This window comes from Echiichthys vipera (assembly GCF_963691815.1).
Source record: "Echiichthys vipera genome assembly, chromosome: 14".
Taxonomy (NCBI): domain Eukaryota; kingdom Metazoa; phylum Chordata; class Actinopteri; order Perciformes; family Trachinidae; genus Echiichthys; species Echiichthys vipera.
The window spans coordinates 26,350,309-26,373,031 of record NC_139839.1 but is presented as its reverse complement, the minus strand read 5'-3'; the positions used below and the strand labels follow the sequence as shown (position 1 = coordinate 26,373,031).

At 41.1% G+C, this 22,723-nt stretch overlaps 1 protein-coding gene across 1 annotated transcript in view; it reads right to left on the bottom strand.

Annotated features, from left to right (window-relative positions):
* Positions 1–22,723, bottom strand: part of pknox2 (pbx/knotted 1 homeobox 2) — a 101,381-nt gene that overhangs the window by 43,992 nt on the left and 34,666 nt on the right. The window contains exons 2-3 of the mRNA XM_083926635.1: positions 4,444–4,550; positions 1,360–1,496 (exon numbers count right to left, since the gene is read on the bottom strand). Of these exons, the coding sequence (XP_083782761.1) occupies positions 1,360–1,496; positions 4,444–4,530 (224 nt within the window). The 5' untranslated portion in view covers positions 4,531–4,550. The remainder of the gene's footprint in view (positions 1–1,359; positions 1,497–4,443; positions 4,551–22,723) is intronic.

Below are 22,723 nucleotides of genomic sequence, written 5' to 3'. Positions count from 1 at the left end.
GCATGTCTCATTCAGCTTGACAAATCTAGTAAGTTGTTAGTTTGCAGCCTACACTGGCTCGATTAAAATTTCTGTTTTTTTTTTTAAATAATTTACTTCATAAATAGATAATACAAGCTCATTATAAAGGTGCATCAATATTCTAGTGGTAAGCTGCGAGAGGTGTGAGGTGTTTTTTTTTTTTCTGGAGTTTTGGGTTGAAACAGTGATTTTCTTGCTTATTTTCTATGCATAACAAGGTGGTGCCTTCCAGCATTGGTAAATAAAATAATACAGTTTGGAAAAAATGTCTATAGGGTGATCGGTTAACATCCTAGAACAAGGGTGATGTTATCTATAGTGTGGAAATTGTCAGACAACATTTCACAGTGCTTTTACTCAGAGCCTACTGCAAATTAAACCTACTGTTTACTTAAAGAAAGTGCCAAGACATTTTCAAAAATGTACACTGCCTCCAACAAACAAGAATGGTTTAGATGTATTTATTTTGACACATATTGAAATCTCTTTTCCCTCAGTATGGTTCATTTCTATATTTGGACTTAACCTTGACCAAGAAGTATTAGCAAACTAGTAGTGTAATCCCAAAATGGGGTCTCTGCCACTGAGAGTGATGCTTACCTTTGAAAATGACTGTTGGCGTGAAAGAGAAATAAATTATGTTTTACAATTTAAGTCTCGAACCTTACACAAAAAAACTCTGTTTGCCCGATGAACACTTTTTAGTTTATTTTATCCCTCCTGGGTGTTTATAAGACAGTACAGGACTGGAAAGCATTAATTCATTTATGTATTTATGTATTGTCTCCCCCTAATAATCAGAGTCATAAGATGCTAGACCCAATATACAGTCAGAGAAACAGCCTGGATGGTGCCAGGATATAAAATGCTTATTTTAAAGCCAATTTATTAAATTCAAAGAAAAGGAAATTGAGGGTGCTTCTTCTTGCCTTTGATGATTGAAAGCATTTACTGAAGGTGCTCTTTGATTTATGAACGAAACTGAGTGAAAATTGGAGGAGGCACCCTTCAAGTACAATTTCAAAAGCTTTTAAGTCATGGCTAGTTAAAGAAAATATATAAAAAAAACCAACATGAGTGCCTGTGGCCTTCATCAGCAAGTAGCATATCAAGTCAATTTAGTACAGTTTCTTAAAGCCAGCATGGGGCCAGAGAGAAAATGCAATAAATATTTCAAAGGACGGGAAATTCAAGGGCAGAACGGTGCACATTGCGAAAACTAGTCTGACAAATAGTCACATTTATTTACCAAAAGGCAAAGTGATTACCAGTTGCAAGAGAAAAAAAAGCATTTCACGGTTGTGCATTATTCCCCCAATGACTGGAGATTGAACCAACCTGTATACAGCCCTCTTGTCAGACTCAAGCTGGGCCTGGGGGTCGAGGGTCACACTGACAGAGGTATTTCCTGCTGCAGAGGCGGCTGGGATATGGACCTGTGGGGTCTTGGTGTTCTGCTGGGTGGTGCCCGTCATCTGGGGACACATAAAACAATAACAAAAGACGTTGCAGTTAAACTATTTTGTCCTGTTCAGATGGTTTTTAAGGTTGGTTCTTTAGCTTTAGAGTTGAAGCAGTGGAGGGTGGAATGGATGGTTCCCAGATAGTAATAAAAACAATAAGAGCCTACAGACATGCTAGTAGCTCTCTGAGGCTGTACAGTGTGTTCCAGTTGAAATGCAGAATTTCAGGATTCCCAGTCAGAAGTTTCAACTGGAACACCACCCAAAGTCCTAATTCTGAGTAGGAAAGTCGGAAGAATCCCACCAACCCCGATCCCACAATCCAACATGGCTGCCCTCAGCATTAACACTTAGTCAAAGCTGTAGGGATATGTACACTTCTGTCTTATTCGTGTCTCGTTAAATCAGTCATACACACAGTCCTGTCCATCTTTTAACTGTGGTGTTACAGTGTTAATAATATAAGATACAAAATACAAAATAGAGCATAATGCGTTGTTATCAACTGGTTCTGTTAACAATGGCTAACCTGACTAGTGTCCCCTCACCCCATTAAATATAATGGTTTTTAGACAAGACTCAACTCAGATGTGATGTCACTCCCAGTTTTTAGGCAAAGCAGTGCTTTGAGCTAAATGTTAATATTAGCATTCTCACAGTGACACTGCTAACATGTTTAAGTGTAGCAGGTATAATGTATCATCCTAGTGAGGAGACACAAAGTACACCTGTCATTAGTTTTGCTGGTATTTGATCATGAACATTAACCAAATATTAATATAGCCCGTACCACATTTCATGGTAAGACATCAAGAATTGAGATACTTATTTCAGTGTGGACCAAAATAGTAGACCGACAGCCGACATTGCTACTAGCATGTAAACATAAATACATAGAAAGAATTCATGTCAGTTAAAATGATCTTAAAAAAACAAACTATAATTAGAACCTATAATGAACCTATAATTTTTTTTCTTTAGCATGGGCTTATAACTGCGGATGCGTACAGTTGCTACCATAAAACCCAACCATTCAGTCACTTCACCCTGACCCAATTGTGTAAAACCCTTACATAGATTACTTCTGCTTTCTGGTAATGAGCGAACAGCTGCTTGTGAGGTCTAAGTCATTTTTTAATCACTTTTCAAAAGCAATAAGGTGCAACATGCATCTGAAGCCGACAGACTACAAATGAGGATGTAACTGAAATGAATCATTGTTGCTTGACAGGTCAGTAGCCTTGTAATGAAGCTTTAAAGCAAAATGAATGAGATAGAATAGATTCAGTAATTGAACAAGGCATGCTCTAGTCTTATATAGAGTCCTGTTAAATTATATATTCAATTAGTATTTAGCAACTTAACAATGTGTTCTCAACAGTCCTTACTACTAAACCATACTGTATTCATTTGGTTCAACAAGGAATCATTAGAGATGCAGTTCTTCTGGTGTTATTTGTGTTGTAGGCTGGCCAGAGGAGCAACATGCTTTATGAACATGATCTGTTTTCGTCTTCCCTTTCCACTCCACTTTTGTCTCTCATTCCTTCTCTCTGAGGAAATAACTCTAACAACCCCCACTCGCTTTTTTTTTTTTGAGTCGGGTTGGGTTGGGAGGAAGCTTCAAGTCTTAATCCCAGCACCAAATGGGAAATAAATTAGCTTCTTCACACTTAACTAGCTCTCATTTGCATTTGCCGAGCGCGCAGACTGCAGCTCCGGAGCTCTCCCATGGCACTAATCCCCTGGGCGAAAGCAGACAGAGGTGGTTTGGACGAGGTGGAGGGTTAGATGGTCGAATGAACCTACTCTCCGTCCCCTCCGTGGGATGGTCTGCAGTGTTACACACAGCCACAGCTAGGAGATGTTAATTACACTGACCTGTTGGGGGCATCACGTGTTGTTGAACACCGCAGACTGGGGCTTGACCTCTTATTCTTATACTTTGACATACAGTATGTATCACTCACGTCTTAATTAGAAATTTCAATTCCACCTCATGAAAAATCATTTTAATATTCCTGTAGAGACCTCCGTTTGGGACCTCAGAGACCCCAGCTGTAGAACATGCTTATACAGTGGATGTTCATGTGCTCTGTGTCTGTGATACTGTATGAGTTAAAAAGCAGCACTACTTCGCCTAAATCCCAATTAATGATGACAGTAGACTATTTGGATTTCTGTCATACATGTTTGTTGATAAAGCTCTAAAAGGGACTTAACCCTCACTGGAAACATTACTGCATCTCTATTTAAGATGATATACTGTGACAATAAAATATAATCGTCACTTTTTTGCAAATTAAGGACGACATGGTTGTTTATTATAATTCCTACTATGATAACACATAAAGCATTGGTGTCTTTGAGGAAGTCAATCCAGTGTCAACAAAACCCAAGGGTTAACTTTAACCTGTATCTGTTTTGGTATCACTGCAATATTACTTTAATACTACTATAGAGACTTACTGTTTACTCTACATGCGATTTAATATTACCCATAAAAAAGAATCCTAGACTACAGTGATATGTGTATAATATATTGATTATCATGAGATGACTAGTTGGTAGGAGCAGAAGTCATTAACTTCATGGTGTCTTGCACAAAATAACGTTGGTTGCCCGCTCTAAAAATCAATGTTAATTCAAATCACCTGAAAACTTGGTTTTACGATTTAAAGTATTGCAAATAACATTAAATAAGCATGTCTACATAAGAAACAATTTACGTTGAGGTACTTATCCATAGTCAGTGTACAGTAGATGACATGCGTACTGAAACAAAAGCTGCTGTAGAAGGATGCAGCAACTGAAGCAAAACATATTTTAGTTAATCAGTTTAGAGAGGGAGCTGAAAGAAAGCTGTCTGACAGTAAGGTAAAGCTGTGAAAATATTCAAAATATAGTGGACATTTAAACTGACATGGATTTGTTTCGTGTTTCTAATGAAACCTCTGACCTGTTGGCTCTCCTGGTACGATGGTGGAGGAACGCTCTGGGTGGCCATCATTGTCACTGCAGGTGCTGGGGAAACATGTTGCATCATGGGATAGCTTCACATTTAGACTGGGAAAGAAAAGAAAGTGGAAAAAAACATAAATCCAGTGCAAGCAGTGATTGTAAATTCTATTACAGCAGCAGCCACCAGGTGCTGCTATGATTAAATAATAGGAGATGGGATTCTCACACTTCTTTTCCCCCCTTCTCCATTTACTAATTTATTTCTTTGCTCCACCTCCCCCTCAGTCTCCCTCTGCATGTATTACACAGAGCTGACAGTCGGTCGGGTGATGTATTAATACTGAGTGATCGAACAATGCTACCAAGCAGAAAGACAACAAAGCAATACAGACTCAATCATGGAGCCCTTTACAGGAATACTTTACAGAGCAGCAGGTTCATAATGACACCCCAAACAAACCCGACTACTTTTTTTACCAATTACAGCCAGCTATGCTTGTTTACTAATTACAGTACAGCTGGCTTTAAAGCAGTGCTTCTTGGTGAAGTCACCTTGGTTGTTTCTATGTGTTGGCGGCTGCTGGTGTTGTTGTTGCGCTGTTACAGAGCCAATCAAGAGGGCTAATTAGGGCTCTTGTTGGTGGGCTAATTGCTATTGGCCAGGACCCCACAGGGCTGAGGGCTTTACCCTGTGGAACATCACTGTAACCACCGCTCCCGCCCCCATTGAAGGAGCTAATTGGTTCAGGGGTACATTACACACACACACACACACACACACACACACACACACACACACACACACACACACACACACACACACACAGACACACACACACACGCACGCACGCACACACACACACGCACACACACACACGCACACACACACGCAGACCCCCTACCATCACCCCAACTTACTATAGACAAGCACAGTAGGAGCTCCATCCTGAAGCTACTTATAACCTATGTGTATACACTGCATGAAAATGTCCTGTACATTAGCTATTTGACCTGAGGGCGGTATTGGTGTTTTGATAAATGTGAGGGCGTGCTTTGTGAAACCTCTTTTATATTTAAACATCATAAGCCCTGATGTCAAAAACAGATGAATATGGACACTACAAAGTTCAGTTTGGTGCTTTTAACTCAAAACCTGGAAAAATGCCTTATCATGTCACACAGAGCCTTGTGTGGTCACGAAAGGCAGGCAGGAATTACAATGAGTTGTTGGACACTTGGACTGAACAGTATTGACATGGAGGGAAACACTTGGTTACAAGCTAGTGGAATGCAACTGGAAGATCGGAGCAAAATCTCTGCACCGGCTGCAACATCCGTTCAGAGTTACTGCATGAGTAAGAAAAGATGGGCTGAGGTTATGAACTGAGCTAAAAGAACTTCAATAATCAAGTTATTTTTACAAGAATTCCATGAGAGGATCTTAGAAATGCTGTAAAAGGTATATCATACACAGATATACAAAATGAAAATGTACCATAAAGTACAATGGGCTCACTGTAAATCTATAAACGAATATCACAGACACTAACCGTGCATTCACACCAAAAGTGATGGAGGCGATGAAAGCTGCAAGCTTCCATCCAAACCAATGTAAATGACACAATGACATGCGATGTTGCTCCCAGCGACCCGATTCGGATGATAAGAGCAATGCGACGAAGCGTTGATCGTGTCCATCACCTCATCGCTTGTGTTGCTTGAAGTTGAAAAATTTGAACTTTTCAAGCAACATGATGCTGTGCAGCAACAGCCAATCAGCATTGAGATTGAGGTAAGCGTCATCAAAGTTCTCCGTGATAACATCCAGGGCACAACAAAGCTGCCATTGTTGCATTGCATATAATATAATGGATATAACTATGAACTGTGGATGACAGGGACGTGCCTTTAGGCATCTAGTCTGCCGGAAATCTAGAAGAAGAAGAAAAAAGGCGTCAGGCATCACTGACGGCCTGATCTCACTACAACACAACAGCTCTTTTAAGAGTCACACACTTCCTCTGAGAGCTCACTTCGGTTCTTTTAAAAAGCATTCAGATCCCTGTTAGCACTAGCATAACGTCCATTTAGCACAACAGCAGTGTATGCTGAGCCGGGGGTCAGTTAGCTAGTCGCCTCGGCTGCCACCTGCGATTGCAGCGATGATCAAGAATGTGACAAATGTGAGAGATCGACGCGATACTCGTGTTTCGGGCGATTTAATCGCCTCTATTGCTCCCAATGTGAATGCACCATAAAACCCCTGCTGTATGCTCCTCCTACAGTTTCACACATCTGTGTGTTGAGCCCTGCGCTCTTTGGGGAAAAAATCCTCACTTTGGGTAGTTTTCAGAACCAGGACAATGCATGACAAATACTCCCTGCCACTGAGCTCATCCCCCACTGAGACCCAGACCCTGCCAATGTCCCTGACTTTTCTGTCAGAAAACAAGAGAACCGGCTGAGATCCTTCTGGATTTGAGTGTCATCTGAATTCACTGCTGCCAACATTTTGATGTTAAATGCTAGTTTACTTTCATTGACAAGTTGTTATTTGGAATTTTAGCTGCAAATCTGCATGTTTTATCATGTCATACTGTGCTTGTGTGTGTGTGTGTGTGTATTCGGTGCAGCACTATATGAGCATGACTGTGTGCACCGTGTGTGATCACACTTATTTGTGTGCCATGTGCACGCCTCTGCGAGTAATTTTGTGTTCTGATTGCGTCTCCTGGTCTCTGTTCTCATTCCAACTGGTATCAGCTGAAAGGCATCTTCTCTGTTATCATTCCTCATTTTAATTGCAAATGCAGTGAGCGTGTTAGTGATTAAATGGAAAATTGCACATTAATTGATGAGACTGAAGATAAAGCAATTCCAATTACTGCACAGTATTTTAGGCCGCCTCTCAAGTTTTGCCACCCTTCGAAGGTACGGGCCACCAAATTCCAGATTTGAGCAGGCAAACATGCATCCCTAAATATACACAAACACATGTCATACAGTGGCTGTTGAAGCGTGAATGTACACACAAGAACAGACAAGAACACACTGTGAAAACACCAACAAGAAATTTAATTTCAACAGTGGATATCTTTCGGAAAAAAGGAGACAACAACCGCCTGGCAACCACACTCTGAACTCGCCAAAGGTGTGTAGTTACACAATAAGTCGTGATATTCAGTTTGAGGACAAATTACATGTTTGTTCCTCAACAAAGGCCTTTGAATTATTACAAAGTTCACAATGCATATCAACTAAAAAGTGCCTGTAGTCGCAATCAAAATTCAAAAGCAAGCATAAAAGGGAAAATGAGAAGTAGGCATAAAATTATTCCAACAAACATCAAAGGGTTTTGTGAATTTGGATTGGAGGCAGTTGTACTCTTTCATCGGAATCTGTGCAGCAAGAAAAGCTTCTATTGAGCATTCAATTTTCCAACAATTCTCAGGCACAGAATGGGCCTCTGCTGTATTGATGTTAGGTTAGTCTGTGGCATAGCTGCAGTTTCACCCCGTTTACCACAGGCATTGAAATGAAAATCCATATCTGGTCACATATGATGTGATCACTGCCTTTGGCCTCCACACTTCAAGCATGTCCAAAGCTTTCTCTTGTCTTGCTTTGGTTTGAAGGTGAATTTGCTGTACAGTGTTGAATTTCTATCCAACGTGGAATGGGAATGCTTCCTGCTACAAACAAAGGCCATAAAAAGAAAACTGATCCTCCTTGTGATTTAATCACAGAAAGCGACATGGAGAACATTTCTCGCACTCCAGATTGTGACCTGGCAGGGGTTTTGCACCAGTTCATTAAAAGCAGACTTGTGGTAGACAAAGATGTGTCCCTGTCTCATGGCGAATCATCAACACTTCACTCTCTGCAAAATCAGACTAAGAAAGCAGTGAAGAGAGCCGGGGCTGACAGAGACCCACAGGTCGGGAGCACAGGTAGAGTCAACCCTCACACAAAAAAGTCAAAATAAACACATCAGTGAGTCGGCTGTTTGATGTAACTGAGGCTGTGATGTTCTGAGTTTTATAGCGCTCTTGAACACAGCTCTACTAACTCTGCTACCAAACAAAGAATGGGTGATGATTGAAGTGGAAGTGCATGCAAGAATGAACGTATAAACATGTGAGGCTGTACTTGGGCACAGTTACACTTTGAGCTAAATGCTTACATCAGCATGCTAATGTTTAGGAGATGCAATATTTGACATTGTCTGGAGCAATGTCTGCGTGTGTGTGTGTGTGTGTGTGCGCGCGTGCGTGTGTGTGTGTGTGTGTGTGTGTGTGTCCTTTGCATATCTTGAAAACCTTTTATCCCATCTACTTCACATTTGGCGGGTGTATTGTTGGTGTAGGAGCAGGCGGTCCAAAAATTTAAATAAACTGATGGAGTGAAGAAATGACGTTGACAAAGATTAAATTAAAAAAACACAATTACAAAACTTTATAATGTAAAACTGTGCCTCTGCCCTCCTCCGAACATCACTGGTCCCAACACCATCCCTCACCCCCACCCTCCACTGCACATGGAGCCCCCCCCCACCCCGTCCATGAGCTGAAAAAACTCTGCTGGTCATCTGGAGCAGAGTGAATGATAGGAACCGTCCTAGTGAAATGCAACAACTGTGGACTGATATGGATTAAATGCAATAAGAAGTAGCCATTGTTACAATGTTGTATGTTAATGATCTTGGATTTATTCTACTAAGGCAACCCATGAATGCTGTAGCCGGCCCTTCAGCCATCGCTGCTTAAAATCCATATAAGATCAGTGCTTTGTGGGCCGAAACGCACCTTTACGCAGTACCCCCACTTCTAGATTTTACCCCATGGTGTCCGGGACTTCTCACGAGCTCCCAGAACCCTTTCCTTTCCTCTCCAAATCTGTCTCTCTGCAATTTATGGTAGTTAAACTACATTACCCAGGGTGCACTTCATGACGCTTGCCTTTGCTCTCGCTGGACATGACGCACACAAGTTTGTTGTAACCGAAGTGGAACGTTTCATTACGTCACACATGTCAACTCTACATAAGGAGCGGCCGCTGGTAAGTGTGTGTATCAAAGCTGCAGTGGAAACACAGTATTACTTTATCATTATCTTTTTTTGTTAATATACTTTTAAATTAATTTAGTCAATGTACTAAATCTGCTTCTTATTTATTTTTGATTTAATTAAGTCAATGTACTAAATCTACTTTTTATTTTAAATTAATTTGGTCAATGTACTAAATCTGCTTTTTGTGTGTTTATTTTTAAATTAGTTGGGTCAATGTACTAAATCTGCTTTTGTTTATTTTTAAATTAATTTAGTCAATGTACTAAATCTACTTTTAGTACATTCATAAAACAAAACCAATAACGAGGTTGCCATAGTGACGGATAAACAGGAGGAGACTGAGTAACATTAGTTGTCCTCCTGGATGCCTCTATGCTTAGTTTTTCATGATGGTGTCAGACATAACGTTACCTATCTGATCAGTCTTTATAGTTTTGTTTGAATAAATGTGTCAGTCGTGTTTTGTTTGTTGCTTGTTGTTACGGTAACAGGCAGAGAGAGAGTAACCGCTTAACCTTAAAATCCACTGGTTCTACTCAAGCACTCACAGCTCTCCTTCTTTCAGCCGCCTTCTGGCTAATTCCATAGTGTTAAACGTTACACGCTGTTAGCCACTTTAGCTTAGCAGTTAGCTTCATGGCTGGTGATGGCTTCCCCCGCTCTCTCTTGCTCGGAGTGTCTTATCTTTAGCTACTCCTCTGCCTCCTTTAGTGATAATGGTAAATGTAATAAGTGTAGTGTATTTGTAGCACTGCAGGCAAGGCTCAGCGAGTTAGAGGCACGGCTCTGCACCATGGAAGCTCAGTCTTGTGCTGCGGTAGCTAGCCGGCCACCTATAACTTTAGCCGGTGCAAAGCCACATAGTGTAGTGTTAGCTTCTGCTAACCCTCCCCCGGCAATCCCTGAGCAGCCAGGGTCCTCCTGGGTGACCGTGAGAAGAAAGCATAGCTCTAAATCGAAGCCCATGGTTAACCATCCACCCGTTCACGTTTCAAACAAGTTTTCCCCACTCAGTGACACACCTGCTGAGGAAACACTGGTTATTGGCAGCTCCATTCTGAGAAACGTGAACTTAGCAACACCAGGGACCATAGTAAAATGCATCCCAGGGGCCAGAGTGGGCGACATTGAGCCCTATTTGAAACTGCTGGCTAAGGATAAACGTAAATATGGTAAGATTGTTATTCACGCCGGCGGTAAGGACACCCGATTACATCAATCGGAGGTCACTACAATTAATGTGGAGTCGGTGTGTGCATATGCAAAAACTATGTCGGACTCCATAATTTTCTCTGGTCCCCTGCCCAACTCTACTTGCGATGACATGTATAGCCACATGTCATCATTCCGTCGCTGGCTGTCTGGATGGTGCCCGGTAAATAATGTGGGCTTCATAGATAATCGGCAGTCTTTCTGGGGAATACCTGGTCTTATTAGGAGAGATGGTATTCATCCTACTTTGGAGCCACTCTCCTATTTAAGAACCTGGACGCAGTTGTTAGCGGTCTAAAACCATGCCAACCCAGTGTTGGGATCAGGAAGCAGAGTCGCAGTTTAATACACCTCTCTGCGCTGCCCTTATCGCAGGTGCCCAGGAAGCAGAGTGGCAGTCTAACACACCTCTCTGCGCTCCCTGTGGAGCATTTTCCAGCTCAGTATAGTATACAAACGCTGTGTGCCCCACGATCATCTAAATTAACCAGATCACAAATGAACAGAAGAGGCGCTATACAGAAAAACTTGATACAAATCAAAACCAAATCTGCGATAATGCAACAAAATCAGAAAATAAAATGTGGACTTTTAAACCTCAGATCTCTGTCATCTAAAGCTGTATTAGTAAATGATCTGATATCAGATAACCATATTGATGTACTTTGTCTGACTGAAACATGGCTGTGTCCTTAAGAATATGTTAGCCTAAATGAATCAACTCCTCCCAGTCATATTAATACTCATATTCCTCAAGGCAGCGGTCGAGGAGGAGGCGTTGCCGCTATTTTTGACTCAGGCCTAATAATAAACCCTAAACCTAAACAAAATTATGATTCATTTGAAAGTCTTGTTCTTAGTCTTTCACGTTCAACCTAGAAAACTGTGCAGCCAATTATACTTGTTATAGTGTACCGTGCTCCTGGTCCGTACTCTGAATTTCTGTCTAAATTCTCAGAGTTTCTGTTAAACTTAGTCCTTAAATCTGATAAAGTAATCATTGTAGGAGATATTAATATTCACGTGGACGTTGATAATAATAGCCTTAGTATTGCGTTTATCTCTCTATTATATTCGATTGGTTTTAGTCAGAGTGTACATAAACCTACTCACTGTTTTAATCACACCCTCGACCTTGTTTTGGCATATGGTGTAGAAATCAATGACTTAATAGTCTTTCCACAGAATACTATTTTATCAGACCATTATTTAATAACTTTTGAATTCATATTACAGGACTACTCACCTCTGGGCAAAAGTTTCTACACTAGATGTTATCTGATAGTGCTGTAACTAAATTTAAGGAATCGGTTCCATCTGCATTTAATTTAATGCCTTATCCTAATATTCAAGATTCCTTTACTAACTCTAGTTTCTCTGAAATTGATCACCTTGTTGACAGTGTTGCAGGCTCACTACGAACAACACTTGACTCTGTTGCTTGACTCTACTATTAGAGACAAAATCAACTCGCTTGGCACCAATTTTTCTTCAAAACCAGGAACCAACTGTACGACCTGATATTTTCTTGGACTGCTTTTCTACAGTCGACCTTAACAAATTAACATCTACTATGTACGCATCAAAGCCCTCTACTTGTCTCCTAGACTCTATTCCAACTAGGTTACTTAAGGAAGTGTTACCTATAGTTAGCACTCCTGTAGTAGATATGATTAACATGTCTTTATCAGCAGGTTATGTACCACAGTCTTTTAAAGTAGCTGTAATTAAACCTCTTCTTAAAAAGCCCAGTCTTGATCCTGAGGTACTAGCCAACTATAGACCTATATCTAACCTTACTTTTCTCTCTAAAATCCTCGAGAAATTAGTCGCCAATCAGCTGTGTGACTTTTTACATAATAATGAGTTATTTGAGGACTTCCAGTCAGGATTTAGAATGAATCATAGCACTGAGACAGCACTGGTGAAAATTACTAACGACCTTCTAATAGCTTCAGACAAAGGACTTGTCTCTTTACTTGTTTTACTAGATCTTAGTGCGGCCTTCGACACTATTGACCATCACATCCTGCTACAGAGACTGGAGAATCTAATTGGCATTAAAGGAACCGCACTGAGCTGGTTTAAGTCATATTTATCAGATAGATCTCAGTTTGTACATGTTAACGACAAATCCTCCATGCACACTAAAGTTAGTCAGTCCTTGGACTGATTCTTTTCACCTTATATATGCTTCCCTTATTTAAGAGTAAACTTAAAACTTTCCTTTTTGATAAAGCTTTCAGCTAGGATTTACGAGCCCTTAGCAATGTTGTTATCTTTAAGCTGATTTTGTTCTGCTTAATTATGCTGCTATAGGCCTAGTCTGCCAGGGGATCATACTTTTCCAGATACTCTGAGCTTCTCTCCACTCTGTCTATCATTCATGTCTCATCAATGCATGTAACTAATTCACTTCTTCCCCGCAGTTGTTTGTGCTTTGTCGTCTCGCAGGTCTCTGCTGATCGTGGTGGTGCCTGCTGCCGTGGTCCTGCATGACGCTTCCTGCTACTATTATAATCTATAACCTTAGCTGTTCTTGTTATTACTATTCTGCTATATTAACTGCCATAACATATAAGTCATATTCACATTACTATAGATATTATAGATACTGGAAGTGTGTCTGTCTCTGTCTTTGTGTCTGTCTTTGTCTCTCTCTGTCCATCTGTCCATCTTTTCTCTCTTTCTCTCTCCTTTTCTTCCTCTCTAACTGGTCAAGACAGATGTCCGTCCTCCACAGAGCTGGGTCTGTCTGACGTTCCTGCCTGTCATAGGGAAGGTTTTCGTTGTCACTGTACTCTACGGGGGAATTGTTGGGTCTATGTAAATCATAAATAAGTCATAGAGTGTGGTCTTTACCTAGTTTGTAAAGTGTCCTGAGATAACTTTTGTTATGAATTGGCACTATAAATAATATTGAATTGAATTGAATTGAATTGAATTGAACTCATGAGCCACAGCAATGTTGGATAAACAGGCAAATGCAGAAGATTAAAAACACGGCAGTAAAGTTGGCCTGGCTCCTAAAAGCGACAAGAGAATGTGAACTGGAACGGAGTCGGATGATGACAAAACTCTCCAACCATCAAATACTACTGAGCCAGAAAATGCAGGTCAGGAGCAGCAAGATAATGTTAGCGCCACTGCTGGCAGCAAACAGCTTGTTGATATATGTAGCAACCTCCTTGCTAATGCTACCGACATTGCTGCCAATTGTGACGTTAGCAGTAACCTCGTTCAAGATGAACGGCCAGACTGTTGGTCAAAGGATCAAGTACGGTGTTTTTTTTTTAAAAAAACATGTCAGCTCTGTTGAAATCCAGAATATTCTGATGCCAATTCTGCAAGTATAACTAAGTACTGTAGGTACTTGTACTTTACTTTATCTCAAAGGAATTGTTGTACTTTTTACATTATTACATTTATTTGGTAACTTTAGTTAACTGTTACTTTACAGATTCTGATTCTCAATACAAAATAGCACTGTCTTCTCACAGCGAGAGGGTTCCTGGTTCTAGTCTCCCCGTGTCTGCGCAGGTTTTCTCTGGGTTCTCCAGCTTCCTCCCACAGTCCAAAGACATGCAGGTGTTAGGTTCATGGATGACTAGAAATTGCGCGTAGGTATGAATGTGAGTGTGAATGGGTGTCTGTCTCTGTTTGTCGCTATGTGCCCTTTGATAGACTGGCGACCTGTTCAGGGCGGACCCCGCCTCACGCCCAATGTCAGCCAGGATCGGCTCCAGCCCCCCCGCGACCCTGTTAGGGACAAGCAGTTGAAGATGGATGGATGGTTGGATGTCCCACACTTTATCAGCTGCAAGGTGATACTTTAAGTAAATTTTGATGCTAATAGTTTTGTATTTTTACTTCAGTAACATTTTGAATGCAGGACTTTTACTACAGTGTGGTATCAGTATAAATAATAAAAGCTGTGAGTATTTCTTCCACCACTGTGGATATTTGAATAAATTAATGTTGTGAAAATAAGCATTCTCTTTGAGCATCTTTTATCCACTGTACAAATTCAGAATGTAATCCTTAATGTTTTGCCCATACTGGCCGCCAGATGCACATGCCAAGGGGGGAATAAGGGGAGTACTTGCACTTATTTGTTTCCACTTAAAGCACTGTATAAGATGTAGGAATTATTTTATGTTTAGAATATTAAAGGCTGGTAAGTGCTGCTCTGTGAACATCGCCACTCTTCCTTTAACACTGCTGTTTGCCATGGTATATCTAATTTGATCCATGTTAAACCTCTCAGGCTGCTTCAGTACAGCGTGCACACGCAGTGATCATGACTACTTGAACCTGTCTCCAATAAGTCTGATTGAGTGAGCATGAATTGACCCCTATGCAACTGATTAAGGCCTGACTGCTCATTCAGGGCAGGTTTTGGACTTTAAGCCCTGCTTTTCTTCGCGTCCTTTAAGGAACGGGCCTCCGGTCATGAACCTCTCGGCAGGCTGCTCAGTGCTGGTCTGAGCTGATGCCTGTATCAACAGAATTCCGTTAAAAGAAACAAGGAAATAACAACTTTGCTCTAATTACCGACCAAACGTACCGATGAAGTTAGATTTAGCTATTTTCTCAATCTGTCTGAGCATTGCCTGTAAACGGCAAACACATAATTTACAAACAGCATGTGTTAGAAGTATTATTTTAATTGTACACCACTGTGTTTCTCATTAATGTGAAATGGACAGAAAGGAAAAGCATTGAGAGTAATTCTCTCCTCCGCTAAATTCATGCTCTAACTATTTTAGAACCACAGTGATTATTTCAAAGCATGTGACTCAAACGCCTATTTAGAAATAAATACCTAATACCACTCAGTGTATTTTACCAGTGTTTCTGACAGCTAGTAGCCGCTGGGTGTGTTTTCAGGGATTTACTTTTTGAAGTCAAACTATTACCTGGGCCGGTAGAGGCAGAGCGGGTCGTACACTAATCTGAAGATCGGCGGTTTGACCCCCGGCTGCTCCAATCCACATGTCGAAGTGTCCTTGGGCAAGACACTGAACCCCAAATTGCTCCCGAAGGCTGCGCCAAGGTTAAATTAGATCCTGATGAGCAAACAGCACCTTGCATGGCAGCCTCTGCTATATAAGAAGTAGACGTCCATTTACCATTTAACTGTAATAGTAGTAGAATACTGCACAGTAAAAGTCCTGCATTCAAATGTTTTTGTCTGTTCATGTTGGAGCTTTCCATTCTATCCAAATACTGCTGGATAGTTTAATGAACAATAATGCATCATAGTTTAACTGTTTTATAGCGTGAGTAAAATCTGAATCTGCAGCATAACAAGTAACATTTCTCTCAGGTTAATGTAGCAGTACAATGTTGTCCTCAGTAGTATACAGTTCAGCTGCACATGTTTTAAGTGCTTTGGGGGCCTTTGGTAAGTTATTTCACATTATAATGAGTTACCATAGTAATTCAATATTTTTCCCATGTGAACATCATAATAAATCTATGGCTGTTTGAGGCCCAGTGTCACAGGTGAAGCCGTCAACCCATTCAGAACAGGCATGTATTGAATGGGCACTGTACGAATAAACTGAAATACTGAAACAGCCAAATTGACCTGGTGACCATGCTAGATTATTTTTATTTAAAAGTTATCACAATTCTTCCTGAAGGGGACATGAATATCATTCTTCAAATCTGAAGGAAAAAAAAGAATGAATGTCAAATGTTTTGTCAGTAGTTGTTTGTTGTTGGGATTTCAGTCTAGATCAAAGTAGTGGACAGAACAACAGACCAACACCATTACTGTATTTGATCTTGTTTTTTTGTTTGTTTTTTAAATAAATCATGTTGATATGATTTTTAATTATTTTATCGATTTATTGATTACAAGCCCAGCTCTTCTTAGGGCACTCTAAATTCTCCATGCTATTTTCACCAAAGTATTAAAAAAAATCTCATGAGAGACAGTTCATTTGCATATATTACCCACCAAAATTCTTGGAAAAAATAATGACATCATTTCACAAGGGCAGTCTGCAATTCTGATTGAAATTAGCCCAATCCCGATGATGCCAATTTCCTAAAAACCAAAACAACAACAGAGCAAAAGCTTAACTGGTGATCAATTGGATCCGCTGCTCCAAATCCTGAAGCGTTCCATAAATAATATTTTGCACATATTCATGAAAACAGAGGCAGCATACCACAGTTTTACACTCAAGGCTACATCCACTCTCCAAATGTTGAAACCGTGACAGATTGCAGAACCCATCCTGATACCTGATCTGATACCACATGTACATGCATGAGGCAGAGAACCAGCAGAACAGCCCTCCTGTGGATGAAAGGAGCCAAGGAGCTGTCATTTGCACATCCTCCCATAAAAAAATCTCATTTAATCTGCGCTGTTTGAGTTTGTTGGTTAAGAGGTTGACCTGCAGAGGCAATGAATAACATTTGGAAGTGGGTATGTCACCTTGGTCAGATATTATGCATGTTGATGCCCTGCAATAGAGGAAGATGAATAAATAAATCAGGGTTTTTTGAATATGAGTAGGATCTAATCATCGCCTTATTGTCAGGCCTGATTTACAATGCAAACACCAAGAGGCGAGGCCTTGATGGCGTTGCGTAAAATGGTGGAGGGAAGGGCGGAATGGTAATGAGACTGGGGCAGGAGAGGAGGGGCCCCGTGTACACATTTGTGGTCGGAATCAACACAGAAATGGGAAAACACACAGATCAGAGCGCAAACACCCAGCAACACACGTGGGAATGGGCATGCATGCAAACATAGGCATGTATATTAATGCACAAATGCCAACATTACACACAGAGATAGCAAAGCTTCAACCTGTGTCATCCTGAGGGCAATATCACACACACCGTCTCTCGCACAACCACACATACATCCCAACACACACACACTCATAGTGCATACACAGCCGGAGGCGAAGATAGTCTCACCAGTGGTCTTAGGGCTACAAATCTCCCCCAGGCTATAGCAAGCTCCACACATACTGCAGTCAAGACCCAGTCCACACTCCCAGACCACCTCATTAACCTGAGCCAGCAGCCCTCGCTCCACCCAGCCTCACAACACCCGGCTCTTCACCAGCCCACACTTACAATTCACTAGTATCATTTATTCACCTGCTCTTGCTGATTGGACTCATCCCACAAGATAGATATGGCATGGATTTGAAGCTTGGTGAAGGACGTTTCAACAATGTTGTGGACATTGTTAACTGTTTTCAGGCAAAAGGCACGAGGCATGGTGGACTGATGTAGGCTGTCGTCTGAAAGGTTTTGTGTCAAGGGTCGAAGGAGAGAAGTATGGGATTTCATATCGCTCCAGTGTTACTTTATTGCAGATATTGCAGCAGAGGTCTTCGTGAAATAAAAAGAGTGTTTCTGTGGCCAACACTTGGCTGAGCATGTTCCCATTTAGATGTAAATCAAGTCACAAAAGGCAGAAAGCAACTTACCCATAAACCCTCAACACTCTACAGTAAGTTGTGTTGCTTGCAGTTTACAGTATGAATCTTGACCAACTCATGGCCACAGAGCAAGGGGGAATTCATTTAACGATCACAAGCTAGAGTCAGCTATAAACTAATTGGAAAGTTCAGAATTTGTTCTGGTCTCACAAGGTTAAATCTGCACAAGGTAACTATAGCCTTCAGCAGCTTAGTGGGAGGAAACTGAAAGAAGAATGTCAAGTTGTGTATGTTTAAACTATACTCTGCAACATCATTGTCAACATGAAGCTATGATTGTGCTATGGCCTTTTTCTCTTCTCACTCACTGGGCTGACTTCATTCGTCCTGGCAATGACATTTTATGCTTGAATTTAAATCTATAACCTTTCCAGATTATTCTTTCATACTGAACTTCTTAATGAACGCCCTTCACATATTCAAATATGTCCCACAGCCATAATGAAGACACGAGGAATTCCCTTGGGTATGACAGTTTGCAAGATTCATCGCTTTCTTTCTAACTGCTGACAATGGTGTCAGAGCTCCAATCTGACTGCAATTCTTGTTTTCTTTGTATTTATGCAAATGTTTGTTTGGATGTTACAGATTTCAGTTTGATTGTGTTCCTTCCTGCTTTTAAGAATTAGATTAAAGTCTCAAGTAAAATGGATAGTGGTAAAACTATAGTACAGTGGAACATTTTTGTAATTCCCCAAGGACAAGTGGTTTGCATGCAAATAACCTTATTAGCATAGCTAAAAGCCCTTCTTATAATGAGGTGAGGGTTTTTTTTTCTGAGGAGGCTAAACATATAAGACAAAGATGAAAAGAATATTCAGGCTGCAGGTAAATGATTGCACCATCTTTAATCAGCAGTATCAAGAGGTACCTGATTTTCAACCTTTTTTTTTCACTTTACTTAAAAAAAGCAGAACAAGACCGTTCATACTCATGTCTCGATTCTATTCATGATTCTTCAATTACAATGCAAATCATGTTTCAAAACTAAAAAAAGAAATGTGGGATTTAACTTACAATTGTTTTAACAGGGTTCTGCAATACAATGATGCTAAATTTTAATTATTTTCCTTTAAAAAAAGAGTCTTACAGCGCACTCACACTTACCATTCGTACTGCGCCCAAGCACGAATGACAGCTAAAGTCTAGTTCGTTTGACCAGCGTGAGTACTGATCCATGCCCAGGCACGGCACGCTTCTCAGCCGCCGCCGGTTGAGAGGTGGACTTTAGTAAAGCTGGGATGCACATGTACGCCCACGAGAACAAGCATTGACGGTGGTCCTGAGATGTATCAGATGGATGGAAAAATTCTGTATAAGTTACAATCCAAAAGTTAAACCAGCGCATACGTGATTGATTATGTGATTGATTCCTGTGTCACATATCATCCCAATAATCATTAATCTCCTTAAGTAGAACAGCGATAGTGTTTATTAAATGCCACAGCATCTGAGTGAGCACCTATTAATGTGAAAGGACCTTCCCATTGGCTATAGCTCAAATATACCAGTGTGGAGGTTTGCTTCCTCCCAGTAGGCTGCAGCACACTTCTCAATCCTTCTACAAGGAAAATGATCACATGAACATGTTCCACTTAATACGACACGTGGCAAATATGGCGCATGGCGACCAAATGGTTGCCCGACCTGCTTCAGTGAACTAAGTTTTTTTCAGCTCTGTCGCGGATAAATTTACACAAACTGGCTCTGCATCATTTCCTAAAACAAACACACACACACAATCATACAGGCACATGAACACACACTCCTGGGAAGCGGGTGGGTGGAGAGTGCCAACATTACACCCCCCTCCACCAACAAAAATAGCACTGCAACAGCGTCTGTATGGTGCAAAAGGCTCAGAGAACCAAAGATGAGATGTTTAGTAGTATGTGGATCTCAAGGATATTTTTCATATAGTCAATAAATCCCAATAAAAGACCAAAACCAGCAATGAATGTTCTAAGAAGCAGCACCCTAATATGTGTGTATATCACAGCCTGATATATCTTCTTCCTCTGTGCCATAGAGCTCCACTGTTGTCCAAAAACTATTAAAGACACATCAAGGAGTCACACTGTTGCACTGGGGTACATGTCCCTTCATTGCGATGAACATGAGCACTGCAGGTCACATAAACCGTCCTGCTGCCATAAATACACAGTAGACTCAGCAGCTAAAAATAGTTCCCAGCTCCTGTTTGAGTAGTGTTTGCTAAAAACTACAGTACCCATCTGTTTTAGGTTATTACTAAGCCTTTTTTGTAACAAGACTAAGAGCCATATAGGCATGCTAGTCTCTCTGTGAGGCTGCACTTAGGTAAGTCAGTGCTTTGAACGAAATTCTAATGTCAGCATGCTAACATACTCATAACGACAATGCTAACATTCTGATGTTTCGCAGGTATAATGTTTACCGTATTCAACATTTTCATTTAGCATGTGTGGGACACACCAGGCTGACAGGTCAAAGTAGGGCCAATGGTGAGTGTCTGTCGCCCGAGTTTTTTGTCCCACACCACTGGCAATAGTCAGCCCTCACCAGTCCTTGTCAGCATGTTGAATCAGCGGCGGAGTCCGTTGATGAGAGAAATCAAAGTAAGTGGCAGTTCAGAGACATAAGTGAGGAAAGTAAACAGACGGCTAAAGTCAGGAGGCTGTGAGAGAAAACCAACTTGTCACATGAGGTAAGATTTTTTTTAGCCATTGAGCTCTTTAGCAGAAAGTATTTGTGTTATCGTTCACTCACCTGTGGCAGCTGCTGGTCGTTCAAGGAGGGGAAGCTCATTTTTCTGGCCTACATCATGAATGTGTTTGTTTATTTACATGTAAATTCTACCCGTTCCTTTTCAAGAAAATTATTGTCATACCAACTAGGCGTCTTTTCCAGGGACCTGACCCGTGTCCTCTCAATAGCCAGCAGAGCTAGGCTGCTTAAACAGCCTTGGCCAATTGTGTTGCAGGTGTAAGACTTGAGCCGCTTTAAACAGGAGAAGCTCCTCTCTACACCTGCGGATGTAGCTCCAACTGTTGCTACTAATGACAACAGTTTGTACAGCTGAGGCATTGCACTGTCCAACTCCATGTCTTTCAGAAACAGCAAGAACAGCTTTCCCCTGATGTCCTGCAAGTCCTGGTTTGAATAAAGGACCTGAAGTTCAGACCCCAGTCTCCCTGAATCAAAGAACTGGCCACAACCTTTCAGGACACTCTCAAACGCCGCCTCTGGAAACACTTGTCTCATCTCATCAAATTTCCCTGGATTGACTAATTCTAAGAAGCGCATGCTTTCCAAATTAGGCATCCCTCAGTTGTGACGGACGGCACTTTCTCAGGGGCTCAGTCTGCGGTTCCGATGTGAGATATGGTGCTTTGGCATAGACAGCCTGGAAAGCCCCCTCTGACCTCTTCTCTTAGACATAAGCAAGAAGAAACTCAATTCTTTTCTTGCAGTACAGAACATCCATAGATCTCTGCTGGACAATGTCAAACACTCAGAGAAGATTTGTTCATATGTGTACAACATGAACACAAACTCAAAATCCTCCAGTTTCATCAGAAAGCCTTTGGCACAATCTAATATGTCATCATCCATAGTCTTATCTGCAATGATCTTCTCAAAAGTCTCCAGGAGGGCATCATAATTGTTTGCCACAGTGCTCATTTTCCGTGATGTAAAATTCCATTGAGTAGGAAGGTTTCTGAGCAACCTTGAGCAGCCTGCAGACTCACAAAAAGACATCCTTTTTGTGGATTTTGAGAAAATGTGGCAAACCCAGAGAGATGCAAAAAACATTCTGCACTCAGATAAGCATTTAGCCCCCCTGAGACAGCACCAATGTTTGTGCATCGCACTGGGGGCTTTTGCCTTAACTTTGGCCTGCAAACCATTGAGAGCTGAAGCCACGACAGCAGCCCCATCATAGGTATGTGCCACAAGTTTCTCCCTGAAATTATAGCCCTGCATGTTCTCATTCAAGACTTCAAAAACAGACTGAGCATCTCTTCCCCCAAAAACATCAAAAATTCAATAAAGCGCTCCTGAATTTTACCTGCACTATCCACATAACAAACAATGACAGAAAGTTGGGGACAGCAAGCTACTGTATATCAGTTGTCTCATCCACCTGCCATGCAAAAAAGGGAGCAGCCTGAATTTCATCTTTAATCTCATCAGAAACAGTGACTGAAAGAGCAGTGATCAAGTCATTTTGGATTGAATGGGACATCCCAGAAAACACAGCTGATGACTGGAACTGTGTGGCGAGGACAGAGTCACATTTTGCTAATGTTTCTGTAAACAACCTGTAATTCCACTTGTTGGATGATTCACCACTCATCATACCCCTTAAATGACAGCTCCTGAGGGCAAATCAAGGAAGTCACATCAATAAGGCGGTTAAGGAAAGCCTGGTTTTGTTTGACTGTTTCATTATGTTTGGCTACTTGAATGCGAGCACCTTCATTTATTGCATGTTCAACCCTGACTCTGCCCAGGCAACTTAACCTTGCACATACAC